Source organism: Ooceraea biroi, chromosome 3 (genome assembly GCF_003672135.1).
Source record: "Ooceraea biroi isolate clonal line C1 chromosome 3, Obir_v5.4, whole genome shotgun sequence".
NCBI classification, from domain to species: domain Eukaryota; kingdom Metazoa; phylum Arthropoda; class Insecta; order Hymenoptera; family Formicidae; genus Ooceraea; species Ooceraea biroi.
Window position 1 is genome coordinate 6589935 of NC_039508.1, and position 15398 is coordinate 6605332.

Sequence of the window (15398 nt, forward strand, 5' to 3'; positions counted from 1 at the left end):
TCTGGCCAGGAAGAAAAAAAATCTCGCCACGCGTGCTAACACACACACACACACACACACACACACACACACACACACACACACACGTGCAGTGCGACGAAAGAAAAATAAGCGACTTTCTGCAGGATCGTGACTTTTTTACGGCACCGGCGAGGGAGCTCAACCTGTCTCTGCACGAGCACGACATCGCCGACGAAAAGTGTCGAGTCACATGTACGGGGTGTTTGCTAACTGCTGGTCCAGTCGGCAGTTCGGGACGGGAAAGCGCTGATTTCTTATTGAACCGATCTACGCGAGCCGATTTCCTCCCGTTGCTCGTCGTTGCTTCATTCTCGTATCGGTCTCGGTGAGAATTTGTTGCGCTCTCATTACGAAAAAGCGAACATATAAATCAGGCAAAGTTAAGTACGATATATTACCCCATTCCTCCCTCACCCCTTCCCGTAATCTCACGAGGCACACAGTTTGCTTCGGAAATGCACACACACATAGGATAACCACACGGTTATTGATTGCTTCGAAAATGTAGCGCGCGGCGTTTCCGGTCGTTCGACAGTAACTATACCGTGGAGTAACATGGACTACAACTGCGAATAATTTACTAATGGAATTGTTTCGCGAAGCCGGCCATTCGCGCATGGCTGCACTGAAATCAGCGATGAAAAAAAAATTGGCGCATGTAATATGTAACGATATGCAATAATTGATTATACCTTCGAGCTCTTTCGTTGACTAGAAAATAATATTATACATAGTTGCACGCGTTGCGAAAGGAACGTATTTGCATGTTTGAACACAATTTATCGATATTATGGTGGAGCCAAAGTAATGAAACGATCTATTTATTTTAATATTGCATCCTCTATTCTAAATACTAAAGTCTGAGATGAAAAAATGAGAAAACCGAGTTAGTTTCCTCATGGCCCTCTGATATCGCTGAATAGCGTTGCGCTTCTGCCGCATAGCATGATCATCATCTGTTCGCCGGTTGTGCCATCATACATCCCGTATATATATGAAGCAAGGAGGTTTCACGAGATTCGTGCCGGTGCTACATTTCGCTTTTAAGACGGTTTCTCACATTCCACTCGCGTGGTCAGAATACACGCGGCACAACGCGAGACTCGCGAAAAGGACGCACGATGACAGAAGTCGTCGTCATCGTCGTCTTGGTAGTCGTGGTCGCGTCACCTCCGTCCGGAAAAGGGGATTTTTCCGGACAAAAGGAGTGTCTCCCGTAATAAAAATTTACAATTATCCCGATGCTACGCGATGGTCAACCCTCGTCGCCCTTACTTCGCGACGTTCTTCTTGGTCGATCGTCGCAGAAGGCGAACGTTCACGGATTTAAGTCACACCCGACAAACCGTGGTAACTTCCGCTTTGGCTCTAATTAGACCCGCCAGACGGAACTGGAGACGTAACTGCGAGGTAGCGACTAAGATGCCGCTAAATTTTCCTATCGTTCGTTCTCCGATCGCTCTTGCACTTGAACGGTGACCATTTCTATTTCTCTTTCGTAAATGAGGGAAATTCAGCCTTTTCTATTGGCTGAAATTGTATACATTTTATTTATCAAGCGACGCGGTAGCGTCGCGACGCCAAGTGCATAAAACAATTTCATATTTAGTTTTGAGTTTTGACAAATTGGGAGTTTTTATGTACTTGGCGTATATATTTTTTCTTTTTTTAAAAAGGTTTTTTTAGGGATTAGATTAACGAGAGTTTGTATGAATTGCAATCCAATTCCAAAGAAAAATCGTCAACTATTTGCTGTTTCATGCTTACATTAATTTAACGTGCAAATAGTACAGTATGCGTATACAGTATTGTTTTTATATGATATTTGTCTTCCCTCTTATTTTTCAAACGTATGCAAATCTATCTGTATTTAATTTTAATTTAATGCTTTCCATTTACTGATTCTAAATCAATCATGGAAATGCTTAATATCAGTTGCACGATACAAGTGCCATTCCGATGAGGATTTTAGTCTGGAATAAAACATGTTTTTTCACGTGAAAAAGGAAACAGGCGTCACTGTCGTAATCCCAAATTTTTAGATGCGACGCGAGCTCTTCTTTTCCCTTCCTGATCTTCTGCCAACAGACTGCAATCTTCCATTGGCATGAAATCAAATTCTCGAGTATCGAACGTCACGGAGAGAAAAGCATTGTACCGCTAAAAGCGCTCGCGTAAATAAATGATATCATATTCGGTAGCGGGCAGCTGTCTGACATTTTTTGGATAGCGAATGAATTTAATTTTCGCACAATGATGTACGAAACCCCGCGTCGAATGTGTCGAAACATGCACATAATATGTTATTATTTATTTTATTACTCTATTGTGAGGAGTGCATTGAAACGCGCCCGAAACGATATTTAATATACGCGGTTTGCGAACTGTCGTGACAATGTACACTTGCATTCGTTCATGTAATACAATTTACATTTCATGAATATTTTATGAAAACGCCGGTGTAATATATTTAAAACAACACGATGCTGTTAATTTAGTACAATGTCGCTTTTCATACGTTAATTTCACACTTTGTGGTTGCGCGCAAATGAAAAATCTCCCAGAAAGTCAGCTTGGTACTATAGTCGCGAAAAATATAAAATTAACGCAGATGGTTAAGATAAAAGTGATGCGGTTATTCCATGCTGTATTGTTGAAAATATTATATAAACTTTTCAGAGAGGAATCCGACAGGGGCACAATAATTTACAATAGACTCATTGATAATTTTGTATGGGGAGATGAAAGATTGTACATTATGTGTGTATATGTAGCTATTTATTTTACCAGCAAATAGTTTTTACTTATTCATTCGTGAACTGTGGGAGCTTTTCTAACAATTCGAATGAGAAATCATGAATTCTCTTCGTTACAAAGCTGCTGTAAAATGAAGTAATCAAACTTTAGGTCGCGTTTACTTCATTCCAGCACTTTATTTCCCATTTCTATGCATTCTATGCGCCTCTTGCATTATCCCGCAAATACGAAACGCTATTGAGAAACTCTCGCAGCTGTCCCGAACTCTCGCACTTTCATCTCAGAGCTGCGAGGCGTATTTATTCCAGTCTCTCGCCTTTATCATATTCAGCTCTTTATGGCAGGAAGAAAAACTTAATGCATTTTCGTATTGTTTCGCCACTGTTTTACTCGTGAATCGGAAACCATGAAGAACGCGGATCGTCGCATCCGGCGATCAGGCAGAATGACTTTTACGAGTAGCAGCAGGAATAAGCTCGTAAACTTCTTTTTTATGTCTAGCATTATTTGCTCGCCAGCTTTTATCACGAGACGCATTCTGCCTCGTATACAGTGCGTGCGTGTTCGACGTGGCGCGTGTTTCGTTACACGTCGTAACTTCCGCACGTACGGAACTCTGATCCTTAAATACTTAACTGCGGTTTCCTTCTGATTTGCTTGCTCCGTCCATTGTTACGAGAATAATATACAGGTAACGAAAAGAATGTAATGCCTCACCTGGCTACCACAGACTCCGTAAAGCACTTTCGTGAATTTTAAATAAGGCTTCATTTACAAAGTCGTTCGTTGTTTTAAGATGTTCTTATGCATCTAACAGATGCGTAAATCAATTTTTTAAATTACATTTACAGAAATTGCTTACTCCATTTTCTCATTTTGTATATTTAATTTTTTATTTGCTAGTTACATATTGTTTCAGTAAAAGTTGAAAATTTCTGTTTTGAACCATACATAAAAATAGCAGTTGGAATATGAATATCAAATATTTCAGTACTTATATATCTAATATTTTCATACGTTCTCTTCTTGCTTTAACACGAGCTTTGTATCAAAACCAAATATTTTAATCTTTTTGCATTGTAATTGTATTAAAGTAACTATATTAAAAGTACAATAGAAATGGAAAAATGGAGGTAGATTCAAAATTACAATGCACCAATGTAACGTTTTAATTGTACGAATCAGTACTTTTTATGCTAGAGCTTATTAATAATATCACATAATTTTTTAAATGCAAAAGAAATCGCTCTCGATAAACTATTACCAGCACGCAGAAATTTCTGTTTGGCTATCATATTTAATATTAATTTCCAATTCTATTATTAGTAGAAGTTTGATTATTTTTCTTTCACGACCGTAAAATCGCTATTACGTATTCACGCTTTTGACCTCTTGGAAGAACGAACAAACCATAGCTTAAAAATCCTCTCGAACGAAACCACCGTTGCGGAAGATGTTCGACTTTGAAGATCCTTTTCAAATTTATGCATTCCATGACTTCTCGTGAAAAGGACTACGTGTATCTATCCGCCACATCGTTCCTCTTTCTCCTCCTCCTCTCTCTCTCTCTCTCTCTCTCTCTCTCTCTCTCTCTCTCTCTCTCTCTCTCTCTCTCTCTCATCACCTACAGTGCATTTTAACGAAAACGACGGAAAGCCAACGAGTACCGGCTTCTCTCGCGCAAAATCCGCGAAGAGGAGAGCTTTAACGACTTTGCGAGATTCGTCCGCACGAGCGGCAACGACTTTCCAAGTGTGAAAATTTTTAAAGCGATCGAGAAATTTTCTGAGCCGGTAATACACCCCTCGCTGAGACTAGTGCACCGCGCGAGTTTTCATCCCTCTGGCAGACACGCCGATGCGCGGGCGAGAGATTGAGAGATTTACACAGGGATGAGCATACGTCGCATTCTAATGTGCTTGACAGTTTACATGCAACGCGGAAGAAAATCCTCTTCCCAACTGAGCTAACTTGCAGTAGCTGCGACACAGTTCTGATCATGGATGATCTCACGATCGCGCTGTCGGAACAAATTCGTAACGTTTGCACCATAATAAACAAATTAAAATACTAATTTCCGATTTCTAAGAAATGTTACGTCCAGAGCTCCGTGAGCTCGAGGAAGGGCGCAACCAGACGCCTCTCGAGGTTCGTTGGGACTTAGCCGCAGAACTTCGAGTCGAGCTGACCGATACGCTCCGATGTTGTAGGGTCAACGACCAAGGTCGATTCTACCCGAACAATCGAAACGGTCAGCTCGTCAGTCCCTTTTAGGTAAGGGAAATGAATCCCTATTACCAGGGATAGGACCTGTACGATTCGTTGCGAGAGGAAGAGATGGATAGAGGTAAATTAAAATGAAATTACTTCTCTTTTTGTTTCTTTAAGAAAAATAAAACATTATATTTTTTATTTTTCTTTTGTGTTATAATTACAGAGTAACATTTGTTTTCATTAGAATACAGATAATAAACTAAAACTTATTCATATTAAATTAATCGCGAGAATGTTTGTGCATAATATATATATATATATGTAAAATAAGATTCTACGCGCTGTGGGGGATATGTGATGGGTTGTCGATTAAAAAACGTTTGGATGTATGAGGCGGGGATCAAGACTGGATGTTGTCTGTTTTGTGTCATTAATGGGACAACTGTATTTGGTGGTACGTTTCTGATAGTACTCCTCAAGGTGGCTAAATCTACAGGATCGGGTCCAAGGACGAAAGCGAAAGGAGGAAGGGGGAGGGTGAACGAGGGGAAACAATCAAGGATGTGCTCTCGCAAGGCTTCGAGCCCAGCCGCATAGAGACTCAGTTCACTAAAGGAAGGGAAGGTTAGATTGTGGATTTCCACGAGTATCTGGATGGGAGATACAGGGGGAGGATCCGGATGTTCTTCGAAATCCGAAAGGAGCAGCTACTGGTCAAGCTCAGGAGAGGGGATGGGAGAGTACCACCTAGGGAACAATTCTGGAAGTGTATCAGAGGTGTTCCTGGGAGGAGAGGGTGGTTCTGCATATGTCGAAGAGGATGGTGAGATGAAGGATTCGTAGGATGTTGGAGGAAATGGAAGAGAAGCTGTTTGAATATTTGAGCAGTCAGTACAAATGCAGGGGGTCCGCGGTGGGATTATTGGTAAATCGTTCTGCGTGTGATTAAGCGCCGATGTTTCAGGGGAAGCTGCCCCTTGGTTGATCGTAAGAGGTTCCTGCGGGGAAGTGATGGTTCCGTCTCCGCGGTTTAAATGAGCCACTTGAAAAGGGGAGAATGGAAATAAAAATTTTGTTCGCTACTATATTAAAACGAAGGTAAAAGTCGGTGAAGATGGATTCAAGGAGAGAGAGAGAGAAAAGTAAACCCGTGTGCCGGTTTCACTTACTTTCTTCGCTGCTGGAAAAATCTTCAGATGTGGTTTAAGTGGTCGCCTCTGCCCAGGGAGCCAACCCGTCCGGAAGATCTTCAGATCGGAGTCACTGACTTTAAGTTTAGGTTTAGGTTATCACGACGTTCCGTGGACGGAAGCGAAACTTTCGTACGTAATGTCGTGATTGCTGGATCCAGAAGAGAGGCCTCCGGAGCGGATCATTCCCCTTATATAGGGCTAAAAAGGCTTAGGGAGGGATTATTCTGATTCTGGGAATTGTTTTTTCATGAACCAGCGTCGCTGTCGCTTTTAATAATTACCACGTATCGCCGGACAGTTTTATGATAATCGTTTTCGGGAAATTAGTGCGGCACTTCTGATAGACCACCCTTCGACTCCCTGAATATGACAATCCAGGCGTTAGTTTCGTTAGTCTGGATTTATTTATAACGAGTAACTGGTTCATGAGTGGCCATGAGTGCTCTAATTCTTAGTATTAGAGACCTGTGAATTAATTTATTGCCTTCCAACGGGTGACATTTTTCAAGTGCAATTTTTCCCAGATCTGGAGCAATCACTGTCACTTGATTTTGTCCGTGTATCCAGATATGTGTCGTCTGTTGAATGCTTAGGCTGGGTACCGGCGCCAAGTCTCTTGCCCCCCCCTTGCTTGAAGAGGTTTCGTCCGTCATTTTTCTGAGACCACATGGCCCCTGTACTCGCGCGGTCGCACTTATCGTAGCGTGTGAAGAGATTCATTCAACTTTTATATTTTTCCTCTAAATGTGTTATTTCTTCTGGGAGCAAGGAACCGTGGAATCTCTTGGACGTAACAGAAACTTGAACTTCATTTATCGATAGCGAAGTTGGATATTATATATCGGAGAAAGTGTAATAAGTTTGCATATGAATAAAATATTATGCATATTTATTGGAATTTGATAAATTGATTGTTACTTGGAGTTCAGTCAGCTGGATATCTCACGAAACGTTGATGAATTCATGCATGGTAGATAAAGAGGGAAAAAGAAAGAGTACTCTTACAAAAAGAATCTGATTTTTGTTGCAGGTCGAGATGAAAGGAATCTCCGGGCCTATTGAATTTAAAGAAGGCCGTAGAATACAGTTCAAATTGGATCTGCTGAAAATGAAACAACACTCGCTCGTCAAGGTATGTCGTGACTTGCCGAGCAAAACAGGAAGCGTGTCAGGAGAAATGGACGCGAACAAATGGATACATATGTGTATAAAATTATATGTGAAACTAGGTCGGCGAGTGGCGTCCCGGCGTCGGCGTCAACGTCACGGACACTGCGGCATTTTTCGAGCCCGGCATCGGAAACGTAACGCTGATCGTGATCACTATATTGGTGAGTCGTTACATTTCTGCGTGTCGAATTTATACATCGTACTTGCGTGATAAACGTAGCGTCTGAAAATGACACGATGCAAATTTACTGTTTCAAGGAAGAACTCAACATTTTCATAAAGAGCTATGCATACTTTTTATCGAGAGATTAAGGATATACCTATTCGTCGATACGGTTGAAAAGAAACACGTTCAAGTATATTCACGATCAAAGTGCTGTTCTAAAAAGAAATGCACGTTGATGCACGCAGCGAGGTAGACCCTCGCATACGTAATGCCGAGTGTTTTATATTGCATTCTCGAAACTCCGGCACCGCCGTACCTCCCATTTTGGAAGAGCGAACTGTGCGGGGAATCGCGCGACGTCGGTCCCAGTTGAAAGTTCCTCGATATGGTCGGCGCCAACGTGTCTCGACATAAATCCGCGTCACGTCGCAGCGGTCTCAAAGCGTTTTCCGTTATTCTTGCATGAATCTCGGCGTACGTTCGGCACGGCCGCAGGAGATGCCATACGTGATGATGCACCACGAAAAGAACTACACCGGGAATTCGCGATTTTACGGTTTTTGCGTGGACCTCCTGGCGGCGGTGGCAAGGCAAGTGGGCTTCTTGTATCGGCTGGATCTGGTGCCGGACAGGAAGTACGGCGCGCGGGACCCGGAAACCGGCGAGTGGAACGGCATCGTGCGAGAGCTCATGCGACATGTATGATTTGGTTTGTTCGTTTCATTTCTCATATCTCTCTTTGTTTGGTTCACCTAACATTCACTTCGTTCCGTCACGTCCTGCATCCTGCATCCTGCTCACGCATCAGCTCGCTCACGTATTGTTAGAGAATCGTTGGTTCTAAGCTACGTTCTTGTTTCTTTACTTCGAGCTTTCTGCGATCACGCTCGGTCCGCTGCTGACGATGATGATCAAAAGGACGCGTTCACGATGGTCGATGATACTTTGTACCAATGTACCACGCTGTCACCAGATGTATTTCTTTATCAAATAATACCCTAAGCATTTGATGATTTGTTGTTCGCACCTTTTCTCAATGTATAAGACATAAATAATCAGTTAATCACGATTGATGATCCCTTAGTAGCTTATAGCCTGTGTCTCGTTTTAAGCCAATATTCCGGACCCGCCGCAATCTTCGTGTATCTAGTCACGTTTCTGTTGCGCTGACCAGTCGAATCTATCCTCCTAGTAACTCATTGTGATCAATTACTCTGGTATCTGCCATACCGTAGGATGAGGAGCTGCTACGTGTAAAGGCAAATCATAATGCGTCGCGTACGCCGTAACGTGCTCAACACTGTAATTCCCTAACACTAATCGGCATATAATCAGATCATAAATCGATCAATGATCGTAGCAAGTCAATCACGAATCATATGCACTGTCTATTAATAATATTACTGCGTCACGAAATTCATTAGCGATGTGCTGATCAAATCTTGGGTAATATAATTAAGCTAATTATTACAGAACGTAAAATATGACGGAAATAAAATGCACTTTATTCAATGTCTTTTTTCGAGAAACGAGGTAACATCTTCATTTATAACTGTATCTGTTTCTGTTTCTATTTCTCTCATTTTCGTTTGTATATTTTATTTCTACTTTATTCCTATTTCTATTTCGTATTTCGTTTTTTATTATGTACCTGGCAAGGCATAAATAATTTACGTGATGGGGATCTCCTTCTGTGCAAGGCACACTGACTGGCTGATACGCTGTAATTGGCTGTCGACACCAAACGGATCATTATAACGCGTTATGATTTAATTATTTAATTGAATATTATATACTACAATACTCGAGACAGACGCATAACAGTCAACATTTATATTTTATATATTGACATAATAATTTTCTAAATTTTTTTATTTTCTCGTATTAAAACGGAACAATTTTCTTGATTAAAATTAATAGGCAATTTTGAAATGTGAGGCACAATTTATTGATGATGGTTAATATTCTGAAAGTAGACAGTAATTAAATATTTCTCTAACAGAATAAAAATTCTGCAAATTTAAAAAATTTTATGATAAAATCAAATATTCAAAGCAGTGTTTAATTAAATTCTTACACAAATGGATTCTCGTTTCTTTTTTAAAACCTTTTTTTGCATCTATCTAAACACTTTATCTATTTTTTATAAACAATAGGTATACATGATGACAAAAATTATTATTAAATTATTTATGAATGAATGACTATTTTTGTGTGCAATTATTCATTCGCTACTGTCCAAAACTTTAACCGTACATGCAAATCTTTAACAATTAAACATCGCATCGATGCATACATGAATATCGTTTCGTATTCGCAGGTGAATTCGACGTTAAAATTTGCGCTGAGGCCTCTTCTGTCGTTAAATCTTGCACGTCCTTAATGCTTCACGTACTTCTCCGTTTTATTCAAGATTCATACATTATTCAAAGAAAAGTTAAAAGTCGTCTTGCAGCCGCTATTAAGTTGACTTTAAATTAATTTTATATCTCATCTCTTCTCTGTTTTCTCAGAATATACATATGGATATATAGACCTTAGATCTTATACAGTTCATTCTACACTGTTCATTTATAAAAAAAACACTGGCTACTTAATCCGATACTTTTTTTAAATTTTTGTTTAGAGAAAGTCGACTCGCCTCTGTATTTTACCGCGATATTTTTATTTTAGAATTAAAACCTACGATAAATATTTGTCCGATTCCTTTTTGCAAAAGATAAACCTCTCTTATCAGGAATTTTATTCCTAATTATGCATATGCTAATTTTCCATCTTTGTTTATATGGCGCGCATTCGCGCGGCTTATGCGTATTAAATCTTCTGGCTCTAGGTTCACTCCATGCATATGTATACGTACCTGGGCAAAGAAATTTTTTTTACAGACGAATATAGAACCTCAAACAGCATGCATGAATAAAATATGCATCATGTGTTTCATTTTAGTTCAGTTCTGTGTTAATAATATTAAATAATATTATTAACAATCCTAACGATAAACATTACACGACGCATTTTAATCCCGATGAGAATCCGCAGTGTTCATCGGTCCCTTCAGAATACGTTCATACAGTACGTTCCTTGATGCGTACGTGCCGGATGCATTCTCAGTATAGGAGCCATTGCCGTTAATTCAGTCGAAATTCTCATATGCGCCTCGTAAATACCAAATCTGGTCGACATCCCCTTTAATTAAATCCTTCGCGTTTTCGTCGCGCGCCGCGACCATTAGTCCCATTTTCATCTAAAACGCCAGAAAGCTTCATGAAGTGAAGTTACTTTATTGCATTTCAAGAAGCCGATTTGAATTTAAATTTAAATCTGGACCGCGTGCAAGGGGAGCAGGGGCAGGGGCAGAAGGGAAGGAGAATGGGCTAGATTTTCAACCCTCCCGGGGCTGAATATACAGGCGACCGCGCGATAACGCCTTCGCGCCTAGGAACATCTTTTTGTCAACTGTATTTCCACTCGTTCGTCGTAGGGATAATATTTGTCTGATAGAACGAACGCTCACGCGTTTTCTCGTTCTACCGTTTGTTCGTTTCTTTCTGCCGTACGCGTACAATTATCGGAATTATTCGAACAATTCTTTCTCTCTCCCGTTTTCTCCGTGTCGCGCGCTCGGCGTGACGCATGCTTCGATGCGATTGATCGCTGCCTGCACTCGCTGTTTAATCCGCTCCTCTTTTTTCCCTCGCGAGATACACGCGCTGAATTTAACGAAGAGTTTCCTCCGGCACTATGTACGAGAGACGAGACTCCGCTTGCTTCTGAATTGGAACACGATGGGCCATCGACTGTCAGATTATTCAGAGAGGAATCAGCTATAACAGATTGAAAAATTCTAAATCATGTAGTCTATGTTTTTATATTATCTTGATAAGAAGATCTTGAAAAAAGACTTGGCTTGCTTTGCTTATCGATCGAATATTAATCACGTCATCTGACGTAGAAATCAAGGAAGCGAAGCAACGATCAGTTGCGAATCCGCTTGTCGGATCTCCGGATTTTTCTACTCGCGAATTAGATATGAAATAACGGGCAGCAGCGCACACAGAACGACGTGTTACTCGCACAGAATTGATTCTGGCAAACTGCCAAGGTCCAGCTAATATTACTTCATATACATGCAGAATCGGTATTCTCTCGCACCTGAGTCGTCTCCGAGGCCTAGTCGAGCCGCGGCGACACGTAGTTACGAGCGCAGAGCGCATCACGCGCGTCCCGCGAGAGTGTTTGGCGTAATAGTCTATCGAAGAGTAATCCATTTAGCTGGTAATCAGCATCCGGAGAGCTCCATCGAACGTGCGCGTTCTCTCTCCTCCTCCTCTCTCTCTTTCTCTGTCTATCTCTCTCTCTGTCTCTTCCTCTACTCTATGTCCACGCGAGTGCATCCGGGGTTGGAACATACCCGAAATGCCGTCATAAATACCAATTAAGGTATGTCCACGCCGCTACGGAGATGCGTGATCCACTATCGCCCAGTGAAACTTCCGCTCCCGAACTCCTCCTCGGGTACCACGGGTCGCAATGTCATTTTCATACATAGGAAATTAAAACCCGTTACTGCAAGGGCGGGGCAACGCGTCGAGAAAACGCGGGCGTTTTTAACGCCGTCTGGTCTTGCCCGCGCGGAACGTTGCAATTTACAAAATTTGTGCGCGTTCCTCGTAAAAGCGTTCTCGGTTTGTTTATTCATTAGCCCCACATTACGGGACTGCACAGCGCAATTAACAAATTAAAGAATGGCAAACAAATTAACAAATTAAATCCGATCAGTCCGGCAAAATATCCGGGAAATGTCTCGCTGAATCATTAATTCCCGTCGTGATTCTCTTAAAATAAACAAAAATCGTTTTTTAAACTGCATACGCAAAGACTATGATAACAAGGATACCGTAGAGATCTTAAGATGACTTTATCGGGCATTCCAGTATTAATTCGCTATAAGCACGGCGATCATAAAAACACGCGTGCCTGTTATTTTTTAATCAAGCCTGTAGCGGGTATACCTCGGCAGGCGGACGCAAAAAGCGCGCCGAAAAATTTCCCTAATCCCGTCGCGAGCCCAGACTGAAGCCGTAAAACTTGATCTCCACGTGCGACCCTTCACCCGGGTGGAGGAAAGGAGAAAAAAAATTTACATCCAGCCCGTAAAATTTCCACGGCAAGCGCACGGACGCCTTATCGTTTCGCGCGACGTCAGTCGACCTTGTCGCCGACCATAGCCGATACATCCGGCGACAGGAGCAGCGTGCTTTTTCTGCAAGAGGGACGAACTAACAAAATGGGCAGGAAAACTGGCGGCCGGAGAGATGGACGGAGATACACGCAAATGAAAAAAAAAAAGAACGAGAGAGAGAGGGAGGAAGGAAACGCGCGGGAAAAAACCTGCTGAGGGAGGCGAGCGAGAGAGGGTAGCTCCTTTTTATGATCCCCGTAGGAGCAGCCGTATGTAATGCTGAAGAGCGGGGGGAATTTCAGCGGGGACGCGCGCTACGAGGGCTTCTGCATCGACCTGCTGAAGGAGATAGCGCGCATAGTGGGCTTCACTTACAGGATCGAGCTCGTGCCGGACGGCAAGTATGGCGTTTACGATTACGAGACCGGCGAGTGGAACGGGATGGTGCGCCAACTGATGGACAAGGTGAGTGGGTGGATACGCGTGTGTGCATGCGTGTATACGTGTGTGTGTGTACAGATAGGGGATCAGGATTAGCAGCGACACGTGAGGATCTATCAAGAAATCTCGATCGGTCGTCTTTACGAGTCTCCTCACTCTTATCGCGAATCGCGTTACTTAAATCACTCTGAAACCCGTCGATAATTTTGATTGTTCCAACATCAATATAATTCGTCATTAATGAGTGCACTCGCAGGAGTGGAGGGTCGCGTGGACCTCGAATAATCACACAAGCTTGTGGCCACCGATTCGTGGAATTTTCGGTGACCGAGGATTCATCGCGCCCTAAACGGCGACTAAATTTACATATAACATGTAACACTGTGTACACAGTTCCACTATGTTACTCGGGGATTGTTTACTGTGAAGTCCCACCGCGGTGGGATAGCCTCATGGTTAGTGATAGATGCAACAAGACTTAAGGTAGTTAAGCGAGGCTCGATACGGGAAGCGGATTGTAGGTATCGACGTCTCTCATCGTTGCGAGGAGACGCGATCCCTCTAGAGAAATGATCACGTAGATCACTGACCGCATGGGGAATGGTCCTGAGATCCTCAGGAGCATATCTCTCAAAGGTTTAGTCGCGGAGCTATTTGCTTTAAGAATTATTCTGCCACCCTGATGCCTGATCTTGACTTGGGATCGAGGGGAATTGATGACCGAAGGGAGAGCACATGATTAAAGTATCAATTCGTAAACGCTGGGAATTCCAGGTCAACCGCTAGCAGAACTCTGCGGAAACGGCGTTAACTACGCAAATTGATGACGCCTGCGTAGCGCCTTCGGGTTGGACACGACGACCATGTACCGCGATATCGGAAGCCGCGCTCATTTCGCGTTCCACGTTCCACCGATTGCCGCGAACCGCTGCATTTCGCGCTAAACACGTAGGCTTAGAGATGCGCTGGATGCGATTCGCTTTTGCAATTCAAATCACGAACGGAACGGATGCGACGAGAGACTCGAGATACCCGCGCACGACGCACACCGCGTTTCTAGCAGGAAAGCATGAAACTAGCCCGCATCGCCCATCGCTACGTCTACATTTCAAGCGGGGGGGGGGGGGGGCGGAGGATACCGTGTGCACAGGATGTCGATTGATTAAGTGTGGCATACACGCGCAATTCCGTTCTACCGAATTTCAATATCCTGCTGACGTTTGTAGCAGATGCAACTTCGACGCTACTGGCACAGCAGCCGGTGATAACAATGTCAATACGCTCACGCGGCAAACATCATCGTAAGGGAGATGTTATAAAAGAGAACTTGCGGTTGCAGATTGCAGGTTGTATTGATTCTAGAATTAAACACGCGGTAGCAAATATATCGTGCTGCGAGTACACACATGGATACCTGCACGTAGCGATCACAGTAGTTAGCTGTACTAGTTGCACAGTAAAAATTGTAGAATTCGAGAGGATTGCTTTCACATGTTTACCCTTGCGTAATCCGTTAAACAAATTTTCGTCTCAGACTGGAACGGTGATGGGGCCTGGTTGGAGAGCTTGGAATTCGCGCGACGCGCAAACGGAATTCCTTCTCGACGACGAGAATTTCGCAGGAAGAAGCGTAAACGCTCGTTTTCCTCACTCTCGCGAGGAGAACGCGCACTTTTCTTCCTCTGGCGCGTTTAAAAGCGCGCTCGTTTTTGAGAGAACTAAGCATCAGGATGTAACTAGCCGGGCTACACACAGAGCGATATCCACATTCCAGAACTACTTTCGCCCATAAATCCCGAACTTCGGGATTGGGCTTAGTATCCGGCTGCCGCGGAAGTCCAAGGGCGCACTTTTATCGCGATGAATAATGTATGGCCCGGTGCGTAACAGAAACCGCGGGCTCTTGTATAGAAATAATTAATTCCGGGCCTCTCGGTGCGACGCGAAGAGGATGGGATGGGACAGGCGCGTAATCCCAACCGCTTTACACTAAATGGATAACGTTAAAAATATGTAGTGTTTAATACGAGACACCTGAAATAATAATACTCGCGAGCAGCAGTAAAGCCGCTGTCAAAGCGTTGATAATGCATGCGGAATGATGACGATGTTAAAATTTCAGAAACGGGTGAAATCACGATTATAAATGATCTGATATTTTTCGATCTGAATCGCATTAAGCTCCTGGCGGATCGCGATCGGCGATACGGTGACGAGCGTGTATAAATGTGCGCTGTATGTGCCGGCATGGAAT

At 42.9% G+C, this 15398-nt stretch overlaps 1 protein-coding gene across 4 annotated transcripts in view; it reads left to right on the forward strand.

The window, feature by feature from the left end:
- Positions 1 to 15398, forward strand: part of LOC105275426 (glutamate receptor ionotropic, kainate 2) — a 127215-nt gene that overhangs the window by 97799 nt on the left and 14018 nt on the right. For 3 of the 4 annotated variants that reach the window (XM_011332240.2, XM_011332241.2, XM_026968294.1), the window contains exons 9-11: positions 7216 to 7317; positions 7415 to 7516; positions 12965 to 13168. In XM_011332240.2, the coding sequence (XP_011330542.1) occupies positions 7216 to 7317; positions 7415 to 7516; positions 12965 to 13168 (408 nt within the window). Of the gene's footprint in view, positions 1 to 7215; positions 7318 to 7414; positions 7517 to 8016; positions 8221 to 12964; positions 13169 to 15398 lie in introns of all 4 variants that reach the window. The other variant, XM_011332243.2, reaches the window with a different exon arrangement.